At 41.3% G+C, this 15,542-nt stretch overlaps 1 protein-coding gene across 4 annotated transcripts in view; it reads right to left on the bottom strand.

Moving 5' to 3' along the window:
- The window catches only part of SYT7 (synaptotagmin 7), a 134,247-nt gene extending 120,779 nt beyond the window's left edge, over nt 1-13,468 (bottom strand). For all 4 annotated transcript variants that reach the window (XM_053449740.1, XM_053449737.1, XM_053449738.1 and 1 more), the window contains exon 1: nt 13,122-13,468. In XM_053449740.1, the coding sequence (XP_053305715.1) occupies nt 13,122-13,155 (34 nt within the window). In that variant the 5' untranslated portion in view covers nt 13,156-13,468. The remainder of the gene's footprint in view (nt 1-13,121) is intronic.
- Between the last annotated feature and the right edge of the window lie 2,074 nt (nt 13,469-15,542).

The raw sequence follows: 15,542 nt of genomic DNA, 5'->3' as shown, positions 1-15,542 counted from the left end.
AACAAAAGTGAGTACACCCCTAAGTGGAAATGTTCAAATTGGGCCCAATTAGCCATTTCCCCTCCCCTGTGTCATGTGACTCATTAGTGTTACAAGGTCTCAGGTGTGAATGGGGAGCAGGTGTGTTAAATTTCGTGTTATCGCTCTCATACTCTCTCATACTGGTCACTGGAAGTTCAACATGGCACCTCATGGCAAAGAACTCTCTGAGGATCTGAAAAAAGAATTGTTGCTCTACATAAAGATAGCCTAGGCTATAAGAAGATGGCCAAGACCCTGAAACTGAGCTGCAGCATGGTGGGCAAGACCATACAGCGGTTTCACAGGACAGGTTCCACTCAGAACAGGCCTCGCCATGGACGACCAAAGAAGTTGAGTGCACGTACTCAGCATCACATCCAGTGGTTGTCTTTGGGGAATAGACGTACGAGTGCTGTCAGCATTGCTGCATAGGTTGAAGGAGTGGGGGGGTCAGCCTGTCAGTGCTCAGACCAAACGCCGCACACTGCATCAAATTGGTCTGCATGGCTGTCGTCCCTGAAGGAAGCCTCTTCTAAAGATGATGCACAAGCAAACAGTTTGCTGAAGACAAGCAGACTAAGGACATGGATTACTGGAACCATGTCCTGTGGTCCGATGAGACCAAGATAAACTTATTTGGTTCAGATGGTGTCAAGTATGTGGCGGCAACCAGGTGAGGAGTACAAAGAAAAGTGTGTCTTGCCTACAGTCAAGCACGGTGGTGGGAGTCATGGTCTGGGCCTGCATGAGTGCTGCCAGCACTGGGGAGCTACAGTTCATTGAGGGAACCATGAATGCCAACAGGTACTGTGACATACTGAAGCAGAGCATGATCCCCTCCCTTCAGAGACTGGGCCACAGGGCAGTATTCTCATATTTACCATGGGTTTTATTTGCATTGAATCTTTGATAAATCCTTCTAGCTGAAAATATAATACGTCCACAAGAAAAATATTATACAAATTTTATAACCATTATTTTTATTTCACACAAACATTATAACCAGACTATTGGCTTCTTAATATATCAATAAATGCAGATGCTTTTAACCTTTTCACTGCCGCACACATACAGCTGCAAAGCTGTGTACTTTGACAGTGTCAGGGTCTAAAGGAACAGTGATCACTTAATTACAATAAAAACAAAGGAGAATGGATGCACGGTATCTACGCCTGACAAAAACCTCTTGAGGCATCACCATTCATGATTATAGGAAGTCACCGGTTACCCGGCGTCAGATGAATTGCCAGTTGAAGAGATACCAGCATTGCAATAGGATTTTGTAAAAGAGAGGCTTATATTTCTGGATTCAGACACACGTTTGCTCCTGCTTATTTCTCAAAGAGGCTTTTTAAGTTTCCACTTGTCTTACATTGGCAGTAGCTGAATAAACAATACCCCATTCACAGAATGTTTTCATCAGGGCTGCCTGTAGGCTCCCACCCCGCGTTCCACACTTAGGAAGGGCCCTCAGGGACTCTGCACTGCTAAGTGAAGCAGATTGCTGAGATATGATGTCATATACCAGCGCAGCTCTTCTCTCAGTCTTGCGGGGAAAACAAGTGTAAAAGACAGAGCAGAAGCCCTGTTTCTCCCTTCCGAGAAGGAAGTTTGGCATGGCAAGAATGAATATAATGAGGTGATCTTTTGGTACATCAAACAGCCGAGGAGCCATAATCTGTGCTTAGTACCTGCATGCAGCATTGCCTCACACTGATTTCCCTCTGTAATGCATTTCAATTCCAGGCAGTATTCCAACTAATATTTATTTAAATGAGAGTCTGCAAATTTCAGACAGATACATACACTAGGTGCGGCTTGGTGATACTACAGCTCCTCTTGCAAAACCATCTCAAATCAACATCTAATGACCTCCATTCTTTTTATATTAATGCATTATTAAGCGTGCGCCCAATATGCTTAGTCTGAAGACCAAATACTTACGTGAGATGTACTAAAAACCATGGAGATGTTTCACTCGTAGGTTCTGATTCACACATACATTCCTGCCGTTGAAGCTCATTTATCATATCCAAGTATATCTCTGTACCAAGGTCTTATCAGATGGGAGACTCTCTTATTCATGGATCCATGTGTATCAATAAAAAATGCCACACGCTCAGACCTCTAAAACCCAATCCACTTTATATCAAATCATAAGAACCAGGTAGCTATAGAAACTAAAGTATTACTACTGGCTTCTAACATTTTGTGCTTCTTTATATTGTATATGTGTCCCTTCCTGACCATTAGGTGGGTCCAAAATGTGTTTGATTGACCCTTAAGTCACATATACATTAATGCATCTCTGCCAATGCATAATATCTGCCAAATGCATTGACACGTCTTCACTGACCAAGCATTTTAACCCATACTCTTCTGACCTTGCCTCATCGGGTGTTCTGGTGGAACATAATGGAATATTATGTGTGAATTCCTAAATGTGCCAAAGCACACAGAGGTCCCAAATGGTGTCGGGTTAGACACTATACTTCTTGGAGCTTTAGAAATTAATGGTAATGATATTCTGCACACCGTGCTATAGATAATCATGTTGGCTGACATACAGATTTGTTACTATGCTCATACATACTTCACTGAACATGTTAGAGCTTTCTGTAGTTTTGAGTGACACTGTATCATAGCAGCCAACGCAATCTGTCACACGGTTTTCGAAATAACAGCATGATGGGGGAGATCTGCATTACAAATGAATGGTATGGCCCAATATGTAGTTATGCAATGAACAGAACGGACCACTACATTCACTGTGTAACGCTAGCACTGCCTACTGACCTTCACGGCCCATTCAATGTCATCGCCTTGGTCTATTCCCACTGAAATGCTGCACCCATTTAGATTATGAAAAGTCAATCACAGAGGTACACTCGTGTGTCGCTTACATCCCAGAGACCTCGAGAGTTTAGGTCACGTTCAGAAGAAAAATTATTATAACGTTCTTATTATGGAACAGTTGAAGACTGCATGTCACAAGGATCAATGTGAAAGCTTTGAAGGTAATTTTCAAGGAGGAAGAGATATAACAGTACTGGATGAGAGTGATGATATCTAGCTGTCACAGCATTATTTATGGAGCATGTAGTTTATCCAAGAGTGAATAGTACAACACCGGGGTATGAGGGCTATTCTAAGTATAAAAGGGAAGGGGGTCTAATAATTCTTATAGTTGGACAGAGACTGGGCTATCTTTGTATGGAGCACTATGGATACAACAATACATTAATTGTTTTATACATACGAGTCTGATGAGCAGTAGGTATTGGTGTGCTGGGGTATCCAGAAAGGCATGCAAGGTCAGCAATACTTAGAGAGCATAATTAAAAACAAGGAAAGTAGCTGGACGAATGATAGAAAAACAGCTGGGTAAGAGCTGTAAATGGCTGTTGGCGTTATGTTTCAGGAGGCAGAAAGATAAGTTTTAGGCAATCTGATCGTGGAATATTTGGATGAGGTTATATTAGAAATCAGAATATGCTGGGGACTCACTTATGATCATCTCACTCTAAAATGCAGCTGATGTGTAATGTATCAGGCATTAATACCAAAGGTTGGAAAAGGGTAGCGATGTTTTAAGATGGATAGATACAAAATTAAGCACAGATTTACATGAGAGCAAATGACCGTCATCAATGATGCCAGGTGCCCCTGTAGTTAACGAATCTGTATCAGAAGCTCAAGAATATGTGACACGGCGCAGTATTAACATCAAATCCCAGAGAGCACGAACATATTGCAGAACTAAAAATATAAAATAACAAGTCTCACGACGAGTGTCACCAACACCTGAACTAAATATGGAGCACAGGAAGGAGGGGTGGATAAAACCGTCTCCAAGATCGGTGCGTGTGTAGTAATGCCAGCGAGCAACAGTTCTTCCTCATGATACAAAACAGCTAGAAAAGTGAGAGATACAGGAATAAAGAACAATGGAAAGTATAGAATGAATCTAAATACAGAGAATGAGATGGAAAGCAGACGTGACAGAAAAAAAAGGGCAGAACTAGAGAGGAGAAAGGAAAATTGAAAAAGGAAGGCGGAAAGGAAAAAGAGGAGGGGGGTAGAGAAAAAGATGCATGAACAAGAAGAGAGATCTGATAGCGGATAGGTATCTTAATATAGATGAAAACACAATAAGATGATGTATGCTGTATTGATTCAGAAAACCATAATGTATACATCATTACTTAACAAAGCACTTAACAGCAAGACGATTTATCAAGCCTTTGCGTTGCAGTTTAGCATATGGGTAAAAAAAAGCACGGTCATAATGTTCACTGACACATCCAATGTGTACAGATAGTACATCCATCCCCGCACAGCGCGGGATCAGCTCATAAATGAGTATAAAAACGTGTCATCGTGATCACCACCTGCTGCTTGCAGGACACACCAATACTCATAATATTGTGACAAATGCCTGCGCCTGATCAGAGAGGACACGCTGCTGGTATAAAGGTTTAATACATACGCAAGCTGGGCGGCACTGAAATTAGGCATTAAAGCTGTTTACCCAGCTGTAGAAAATGTGTTGTCATAATTGTTAATCATGCATCAGTTGAGATACTTTTAGTATTTCCGGGGTCATTTGCCTCCTTCTGCATTGTAGATTCGTTTCAGCAGGGCCAACCTGGCTTTTTTATTTTTAAACTGAAATTGTAATGTGATATATTACTATATCCTGATTGCTCATTGTACAGCAATGCGGAATATGGTGGCACTGTTTAAATTGATAAATAATAATGAATTCTTATCTATAACAATATTTCGTCAAGGGGAAAAAATGGAATAAAAAGTTGCAGCCACAGATATCCAGCACTGTGTGCTTATCTAAGCATATATGCCTTTCCATACAAATATTCTTTTTATATGGGATTGTAATGGAGTGTGACATAGCATTAGTTATATTAGCATCTCTTTTGGCACTTGCACATAGTTGTTATTCTCCGCAGTAGATTCTCACAAATGGATTCTCTTTCACGCCAATTTGTATAATGTTGCTATTCTCCCTAAAATCATTTGTTGAACTCTTCACTGTTATTCTGCGCTGTGGAATATTTTTCGATGTTAAAAGGGCTTAGGTTGATCTTTGCCCTGCCAGAGGCAGTTTTTTTTTTTTAGTTGAAGACTGCCAGCTGAGTTCTAACAATCAATGATGCCACTTGTGTGATCAAACAATGGATCGCAACAAAAAGAGTTCCCAGTGTAGCTCTTTCACGGCCATGGTTCTTTAGCCATGTATTCTTTCTTATTCCACCCAGAAAAGCAAATACTATCTGAGCTAAATTTGCAAACATGACGGAATGCTGGAATTCCACTAAAAAGGAATCAATTGCAGGTTAACAATGTAAAGTTGGCCTTTCCAGCAATGTTTCCACCAGTCATCCATACTCTGCGGCTCCAACACCACCCTGCTCCTCCACATCAAGAAAGCTCCAAACTCATTGGACTATATTGACAAATTGGATTTTCTTTCCACAATACCATTTCTCTTATTCATTTCTCAAATCTATCTCCTGTCCCTCATTTCCTCAGCACTATTCAATCAATGCATTCTACTAATAATCACGACCGAAGACTATCATCTTCAGCAAAGCCAGAGAGCCCCAGTTACCCCATATCTCCATGTTATAAGCCGTTCTCCACGCCACATACCACTACCTGGAAGAACCTCCTGATTAAAGTACTAAAAGGCAATATAGCAAGCGCATTTAATAGTGTTGGATTACACTTAATACTTTCTTAAGCATATCTTAAGACCAATGCTAACAATGAATGTTATACATAAGCCAGGTGAAAGAACTTGCAAATAATATGGGGCTGTTGGTTTTTGTCTCATTCCTTATTTCTTCAGGGCTTCTTTCTCTTTCTTGTTTTATATACCTGCCCCCCATTCCTTGCTGCTAGGCTGTCTTTAAGTGACACTGTTTCCTCTCTGACATTTACCTTTCTCTCCATCTGCTATTATGTGTTGCTCTTTGTCCCCCCCATGCCCCCACATTCTTTCATGTGATGTTAATCTCCAGTGTTCGTTTCTTTATCCTTTATCCTATGACTTTAGTATCCCTATCTGTCTATTTTCTATCCCCTACATGTTTCTTTGGCCTACTTTTCTATTTTCAGATTCCTCTTTGCCCATTCTCATTCTTTGACTGGTCCTTCTCTTTGAGGTTATTCTCTGCTACTCTGTTCTTAACGCTTGACTGTACACTTGTTTTAAGATGTGCCACCATCCAAATTTCTGCATTGGTTAGAATGCCAGCTAATTTTATTATGTGAATATATGTGAATCCGTTAAATACATTTTAAGATACAGAGAAGAGGGAAATACCATGAGAATATATATTAGAATCACAAGTCTGTTTCAAAGACTCCCAGGATTATATTATTTAGTAATTTCAATTGCCCCATGTACCTCTAAACCAGTCCAGATCATTTACTTAGTTACCGCCATTCCAAACTGTACCTCCCTAACCAGTCAATTTCCTCACTTTACTGCCCTGTTTTATCCAATCACCTCCATTTATCATTGTGTCGCTCTTATTCATCTGTGCCCACACCAGTTCCTCAATGTACTTGCCATCTTCACCTATACACTCCAAGTCCCTATCTAATCTCTTTATATTTTATTGACTCGCCTTCATTCTTCACTATACCTATTTCATTCATCTTACCCATCCTATTTGCATACTCACTCATGTTCATCACTGTACCTTCACTCTCAGTAACGTGCTTAGCCTATTCTCCATTCATTTTATATGCCGTCCATTCTTCCAACCCTCACTGTGACTCTACATTTGCCCCCATTTCTCTCTGATTCCATTGAAACCATAATCATTCCAAATTATCTATCTGCCTTTCTTAATTCACTTACCATATCCTTACTTGTGAAATATCTCTCTGTGGATTATTAGCCTTGGTCATTTCTTTCACCTACTAATGCTCTTTTGTCTCTCAACCGTTGCTCTAGTCTTGCCATCCTCCATCATTAGCCTCGCTCATTCTCCCAACTCAACTTCCCTTTAACTAATCCTCCCTGTTCTCCTCGTTCTACGTCTGCTCAGTTTTCTCTGTTAAACCCTGTGGCTCGTTTAATGCTAGGCTTGTTCTTGTAGTCGTAGGATCTGGGTTAGGTGCCTGGGGATCTCCATCTCTCTCTCTGACGCTTTAACATGCATATTATTTTTCTCACTCTTTTAAAGCTAAATATAGCATTTAATCCGTTCAAGAGCATCACTTGTGTGACGGAATATATTAACACTACCCTGTGACTACATGGAGTAGCAAAGGGAGTAAAGGCAAGATTATCCAATTTGTCTAGCTTCACGAATCGTCAAATTTGTGGGTCATACCATATACCATAGCCCCAATACCATAGCCCCAACCAAATAAACACACGGACACAAACTGTTTGAATAAAAAGTGATTAACACAATAAAGTCATTTCTGGAATTGCCACCAAAAGTAATACAGTGCATACATTCCTCCATCAATTTCCAATCATCCCCCAGCCCAAAAAATCATGTGGCCACTTTTCACATTCCCACACCAGGTTCTGGGCTACAGACTAGCTTGAAACCACAACACCAACCAAACCAGAAACACACTATTTCCTATTAACCAACCATTATTCCACCCCTACCTTACATTGACCAGCCACCCCACTCAGGGCCGGCCGAAGACTTAACGCCGCCTGGGGCGAAGTTTAAAACGCCGCCCCCCGCCGACGCCGGGGGGGGCGAAGTTTAAAACGCCGCCCCCCGGTACTTACCTTTAAACAGTACTGCGGCGAGTCTCCCTGCTCTGCCACGGTGCTGGCTTGTAATGCTGAGCGCCGGAAATTGACGTCACTTCCGGCGCTCTGCATTACAAGCACCGGGACCGAACAGGGAGACTCGCCGCAGAGGAGAGAGAGAGAGGGGCGCCGAGCGGGTAAGCGAAAACCACTCGGTGCCCCTCTCTCTCTCTCTCCTCCGCTTAAAAAAAAAACAAAAAAAAAGCGCTTGGGGCGGCAAAGTGCCGCCCCTTCTAAAGTGCCGCCTGGGGCAATTGCCCCAGTCTGCCCCATTATAGGGCCAGCCCTGACACCACTGCAACACTGAAAAGAAGAACCTTGGTCACCATACTAATAACAGGGAGGGAAGGAGTACACCCCTCACATTTTTGTAAATATTTTATTATATTTTTTCATGTGACAACACTGAAGAATTGACGCTCTGCTACAATGTAAAGTAGTGAGTGTACAGCCTGTATAACAGTGTAAACTTGCTGTCCCCTCAAAATAGCTCAACACACAGCCATTAATGTCTAAACCTTGGCACCAAAAGTGAGTACACCCCTAAGTGGAAATGTCCAAATTGGGCCCAAATTGTCAATATTTTGTGTGGCCACCATTATTTTCCAGCACTGCCTTAACACTCTTGGGCATGGAGTTCACCAGAGCTTCAGAAGTTGCCACTGGAGTCCTCTTCCACTCCTCCATGACAACATCATGGAGCTGGTTGATGTTAGAGACCTTGCACTCCCCCACCTTCCGTTTGAGGATGCCCCACAGATGCTCAATAGGGTTTAGGTCTGGAGAAACACTTGGCCAGTCCATCACCTTTACCTTCAGCTTCTTTAGCAAGGCAGTGGTCTTCTTGGAGGTGTGTTTGGGGTCATTATCATGTTGGAATACTGCCCTGTGGCCCAGTCTCTAAATGGAGAGGATCATGCTCTGCTTCAGTATGTCACAGTACATGTTGGCATTCATGGTTCCTTCAATGAACTGTAGCTCTCCAGTGCCAGCACCACTCATGCAGGCCCAGACCATGACGCTCCCACCACCATGCTTGACTGCAGGCAAGACACACTTGTCTTTGTACTCCCTCACCTGGTTGCAGCCACACACGCTTGAAACCATCTGAACAAAATAAGTTTATCTTGGTCTCATCAGACCACAGGACATGGATCCAGTACTCCATGTCCTTAGCCTGCTTGTTTTCAGAGAACTGTTTGCAGGCTTTCTTGTGCATCATCTTTAGAAGAGGCTTGCCAAGGTTTAGACATCAATGGCTGTGCGTTGAGTTATTTTGAGGAGACAGCAAATTTACACTGTTATACAGGCTGTACATTCACTACTTTACATTGTAGCAGAGTGTCATTTCTTCAGTGTTGTCACATGAAGAGTTTATATAGGATCTCCCAATCTCCAATCCAGTAATTAATAAATATCCATTTTTGACATGTTCCCACAACTACTTATTACTATAATATTAGTTTATTTTTTTAACCTAGTTTTAATGTGAATCTAAGCTCAGATCATGCATGACGGGACACTTTAGGAGCTTCTACATGGCATGCACAAATAAATGAAGAAAACCCACAATAAGAAATCTGCTTTTTCAATTTTCTTTTTATTTGGTATCAGGCAAAATATAATGCTTTCATGATATTGAGAGCATTAATATTTATTAATAATGATACAGGAAAATGCAACAACACACTGATTAGAGAAAACTGTCCAATTTGAGTCCCGGAGGGCCTCCTGCGTTCTGTACAAGCCCCAGATCGCTTGGCGCATGGATTCTGCCATTGTATATCAGCCTGTCGGCTGGGACAGCAACAGACTACAGGCCAGGCTAATAAACCAGAGCTGAATGATACACAATGGGCTGCACTTTATTGTCTACGTCTGTCTATCATTCTATCCATCAGCCAAACCTTGTCCAAAAGTTCTAATGCAACATACTTAGGTAATACACACTCTACTGCGTGGCAGAAATGATCAAGGAATCATGTTAATTTGGTTACAAGGACAATGTTTTTTTTTACAGGTGAGCGGTATTAGGGAATGTGTAGTAGGGTAAAGCGCTTTTGGGTAATCATTCAGTAGATATACCGTGTACATAACAATTTTCCACCTTCAAGCAGAGAGGGTTACAATCCATACAAAGGCCTCAGGCATGTTTCATTTAACCTTTTCAGCGAGGTCTGGCGCTGTTTGCTGCATACATCTACAATTTAACCCTTTACGTTTCAACGGTTGTTTCTTAACCCCCTCCAACACTTAATGGAATAGGAGGCTTCTCTAAGACTCTCAGCCATTTGTATTGGCCAAAAAATCATGTGGCCACTTTTCACGTTAGGTAGGGTGTTTAGGCTCTGTTTCATGGGAAAGGCGTCTTTAATGTTTAAGTGTCTCGGACTAAGGAGACATGCAATCACACAAGATGCTTTTTGAGAGAGAGACAGTGAGTTGGCACCTGTAGCATTTTCTTCTTTGGGTAATGGAACCGATCAGTCTTACAGTTTGTCCGCTGCTTCATTGCAGGGTCACTTTTTCCCACGGTTATTTTTTTCCTCAGGGACAATGCAACTTACTCGGCCACTCGTGCTCGAGTGTTGGAGTGGGCGTTGTGTTCCTTTAAGCTGTGTTTATTTTTAGCCAGTGGGTGTGAGTGAGGCAGCTCTCTGCACGGAAGGATTTTTCCCTGCAAACACCGAGGGCGAGCAGACTCACAAACTGCGGGGAGCCTCAATCACTCACATGTGTTTATCCGAGTGCACATACTCCACAGCGCGGTACAGAGGGCAAAACACATAAATAAGGCATAAGCCTGTCAGTCCGATATGATTCTACCCTGTAATAATCGGGATTGCCATTTAACCTTGATGCTGCCTGAATGTCCTACAGCTAATTTGCTAACCTGGAATCCTAAAGCACTGGAGGGGTTAAACAGAATATAAATATTACACTTCCTTTTACACCTGACTGCACCTATATCTGCCAAACACATAATGCCTTCTACATTAAACAGCATTTATGTGGCATTACAGTGGTAATAACGTCCAGTATTATGAAAAAATGGTTTTCCTATAGAGTTTCGTAACATTAACTCTTCATGTGCCACACTACTTGGGATCACTGCACACCGGCGAGCTGCTGGTCACGGTGGTCATGAGAGAGTTAACAATATGAAAATGTGAAATGACATTTGGGAACGCTGTCACTGTGAGTGCACTTTAGGAAATTGTTGCAGTAATTAAGTATTTAATTTCAGTTTCCAGGCGATTTTATAGAAGTCTTAACAGCTTTAACTATTGATCACCCTTCGTTGTGCCTCTAGGGTTGAGTCATATTAATAAGGTGAGCACCTCTGTAGTGTATCGTGAGCTGTGACAACGCTCGTCTATACATTAATGCTAAATCTACATAATACCGTTTCTTTTGAACTCCTCCTACTACGCCGCATACATTTTCATTATAACATTTTACATTTTTTTTTAAATTCAATTAATTTGCCATAAAAATTATTTCCATTAACATATTCCCTGTGACCTCTGTTGCTCTATAAAACCGTTCCCTATAATTCTTAAAAAAAGATTTCTTATAACATCTTTAACAATTCCTTCAAATAGCTGTTGCATGTGAATCAGTTTATTTTAGTAAAGCTGTCCAGATAGCGTTTGCAGAAACTATTTGGCTAAAATCAGCTGTTTCTCAAAAAGAGGCAACCTTTTGATGAATATTGGTGCACTTATGAAGCAGGGTGTCCAAACTTCACTATAATCTCCCATTCCTTCCACACATTCCATGAAACGCTCAGAGAGGAACATTATACTCCGCTCTCTGGGGGACTTAGAGACAATCAATGCCACAAAGAGGAAAACGAAAAGGAGAGACATTAAAGAACATTAGGAAGTATAGAAACGAAGCAAGCAGATGGAACAGATGGAGAATATTAAAAGAGAAGGAAGAAATGTAGAGTAGGGAAACAACGGAGGTAAAATGGGGGGTAACCTGGCAAAATACTAAAGCTTCTAGTTGGAAGAAACAGGTAGAATGATAAGTAGCAAAGAGCAATAGGAAGGAAGAAGTACAATGATATAAAGAAAGAAACGGGTAGGAGAGTGGAAACCATAGGGGTAGTTAAAGGAGTAAGAAGATGGGGATTCTAGAGAGACTGTGAGAGGAAGCAGAAAAAGGTTGTTGGATGGCTGGGGAATGAAAGCGGTGGCAAGAGAGAAATTCCAGAAGTAGCAGAAACCAGGAGGAAGAATTAGCTTTTTCCTTAAAAATAAACCATAAAAGTTAAAGGGGTTGAAGAGGGTAACAATGGAGAGGACAGGGACAGGTTAAAAATGTAGAGAAACTGAGACACGTCAGGAAAAAAAGACATAAGGAGCATGCGAGGCAAATACAGGGAGAAGGCTGTTGGTGGACATAGCTGAGGGTATGAAAACAATAGAGTAAGATACATAGAAAGGAGAGGAGGAGAATGCAGATAGTAAAAGTGAATTCAGCCATGACAAAATGAGAATTATCGAGGTGACAACGAAAAAAAGTGACACCACGGTTCACATGCTGTTATAGAGCATGTCTGTCCTCGTGTCGCACCTATGTATGATACAAGGTGGTGTGATTATTTATCTAGGCACAAGCCCAATATTTGTAGTTGGGTACAGTTAGTTGTACCTGATTGATCAGTTGATTTAATTAAAAGAGTTCACGTGCACAAAGCAAAATAGAAGCATTCTACTTGTGCCAGACTTTAAAACTACAAGGGACCTGTGTTCTCCTTGATCTTCTTAACTTATATCGCTTCTAAGCCAAATGTGTAAATCTGCAGGATGCTTTGCACCCATGGGAACCCAATAGCTATAAAACCCAAAAATTATATGAATCTGTTCAAGCCCCCATCCATAACCATGCCTAGACCTGTCCCATTGCATCCTGTATGAATGAACAAAACGGAAATCTATGGGGATAAGATTTCCGTTATGGGTTTCAACTAGTGTCCAACCCAGTTCTATATCAGTAATGTTATGCTCTAGCACATGGCAGTTCCGGGGCAAAGGGACAGCACTAGAACCTTATCACATGGACACAAAGTGGGGCCAAAGAGGTGTCAATAACCTAGAAGATCACGTGACGGATGTGGCAGAGGGTGGGTATCAGACTTGGGTACTATAGCGGGGTGTCAGGTGTGCCACATTTTTAAAACGCTGACAAAGATTCATAATTCCATGAGCAGCTGTACACAAATACAAAGCTCCTTGCCCATGGGAAGATACATAGGGGACGTTCATCACTACCTTACCTTTGCTGATGGAAGCCTCTTGGTTAATGTGCATTTTCCTTCCTGTCTCTGCTCCTCTGCGGATCTCTTTTGCTCTCTTCTTTTTTCCCTTCTTTGTACGTCCCAGGAAAACACAAAGACAGCCTGCCAGGTGGGTATAAGGAGGACTGAGCTGCCACTTCTAGGTCTCTCCAGTGACAAGACCCCTGGCAGGGGAGGAGCAGAGGGGGATGCAGGTGGCCTTGGGAGCTCCTGTGTGCAGCTCTGACAGTCAATGAATAAGGATCTTTAGGAAGGAACAAGCCTCATTCTGTCTCTCTACCGCTCTGACATACTGCTCTGTCTCTCCCTTCCTTGTGCCTTGCCTTCTATGTCACATCAACATGCTGCTGGCTACTGGCGGAAACAGAAACTGCACACGCTATCACGCAGCCTACTGAAATCTCTACCACTGGCACCTGAGCACAGGGATAAGAACACTAACAACCAGATGTAATTATCTCCAAGTGCCTGCTTAGATACCGTTACCCTTTTTTCAGCCTAATGATAACTCGCAAAGTAATACAATCCCACTTTAGTGCAAAGAAAGTGTTAACATGCAGGTGTACACAAACCATCATAACGCTTTCTAAATATTCACTAAAGACGAGCATCTGAATGGAAAAGGTCAATTTCCTAAGGTGGAGAATGACAACTTTCTTTTAGCACGCTTAATTACATTTTACCTACCTACCTACCTATCTACCATTCTAGCCCCAGCGCATTATTGACATAATGTATGTATTTACTTTATATGAACAGATATACATTTCCCAGCTAGATAGTTAGCATAATGTACAGAATAAAGAAAATGATTCTAGTTGTATTTTTAGTCAAAGGAAGTACTTCTTATCGGGCCAAAATAGAAAAAGGCTTCACGCTGATAGTATGCTATTCCATCTGAATAGGGGACCTCTGATGTCTTGAACACTTATATTAACACTTAATTGACTCTACTTCTTTTTTCTAAGTTACATAAAAGGCCTAAAGATAAATGCATCACCTTCGATTCATCTATGTGACAAGACTGAGTACCTTTCAGTACACAGTCTTTTTGCATTTACGCACACATGTTCATACACACAACATGCATGTACATGTATCCCTGGCTTAAAGGGCCATACACTGAGTGATTTTTGCCTTAAATATTGGGATATTTGTTCATTATAGTTTGATCAGCAGGTGGTGAGATGTCTGATTAGATCTGACTTCAGTGTCAAGGCGGGAATGAGGAGATATTCCATATGTGCTTCTACCATAGAAGCAGGTTAAGCAGTTTATTACTGCCCCCATGAGATAATGGAGGGAATAAACCAAGTATTAGAATCACATTAGTGAAGTATTTGTACGTTGCTTTCGTATGCATGTTTGGTATTCCTTAGTATATGGATTACTATATTCATGATTGTGTTATAGACGGACTCCTCTTAACATGGTCTTCTTCAGCTCCTTCGTTGACTGTAGCCTAAAAGTCTTTAATGTGTTTTTACTCTTTGAATGTGTTTCAAAACATTGGACCCATCCCATGTTTAATAAGCACTATTCTGCTGATAGGAATGGTGTGTGTTTTAATTCTATCAGTATGTCTTTGTCTCATACTGTGTGCAGTTTTGTGTACTCTGTCAAAGCCAGAGATTATGAAATTCAGCTTGTATTTCCCACCAAGCATAGCTGGCTACGGTTCCGGAAAAAAGTCACACATCAGCCTGTCACCTGACGTCACCATGCAAACACCAGTATACATATGAGAAAGTAGCAGGGAATGCTGGTCACGGAAACCCTTCTGTACTCTTCCACCTATTCTGGAAAAAAATAGCAGCTATTATGTTTCTGTCAAAGAATTACAAGGTATATTTTACAAGGTTGCCATAAACTGCATGCGAGATGACAAATCTACGCTCAAGCTACCCAACTACTTTTTTTTAAAAGATAACATGATAAGAATGTACAGCATTCTTACTGTAGCAAAATATTCAAAGAGGAAGTCTTGTAGAAAAAATAATATGTTCATTTGAGCATTAAATGTGCTATTGTACTGAGTAATGTAGTTTGGCATTGACAAAAAGTATGGGTTTATTTCCTTTTTTCCCAACAACGTACGTATTTAGCAGACCTGTAGGTCACCATTGCAGGCCGTCATGTCACATATCATTAAGGTTCCCTACACAAGCACCACACTGAGCCGATTCTTTATAGTAATGCTAATGAATCTATGCTTATCTAATGAAGTCCTTACCCCAATAGACCCTTGGTCAATGGGACCCTCTTGGTGATTAAGATTGAGCTATTCCATTTACAGTAAGGATTCAGTGTGTTTGCCTATTTTGTAGATTGGCCCAAGTTAACTATTCAACTGTCTTGAAACCTTATTATGTCAATGAATATTTAATATATATATATATA

Source organism: Spea bombifrons, chromosome 10 (genome assembly GCF_027358695.1).
Source record: "Spea bombifrons isolate aSpeBom1 chromosome 10, aSpeBom1.2.pri, whole genome shotgun sequence".
NCBI lineage: Eukaryota > Metazoa > Chordata > Amphibia > Anura > Pelobatidae > Spea > Spea bombifrons.
The sequence above is the reverse complement of the archived record's forward strand: the minus strand, read 5'-3'. Positions and strand labels throughout refer to the sequence as shown.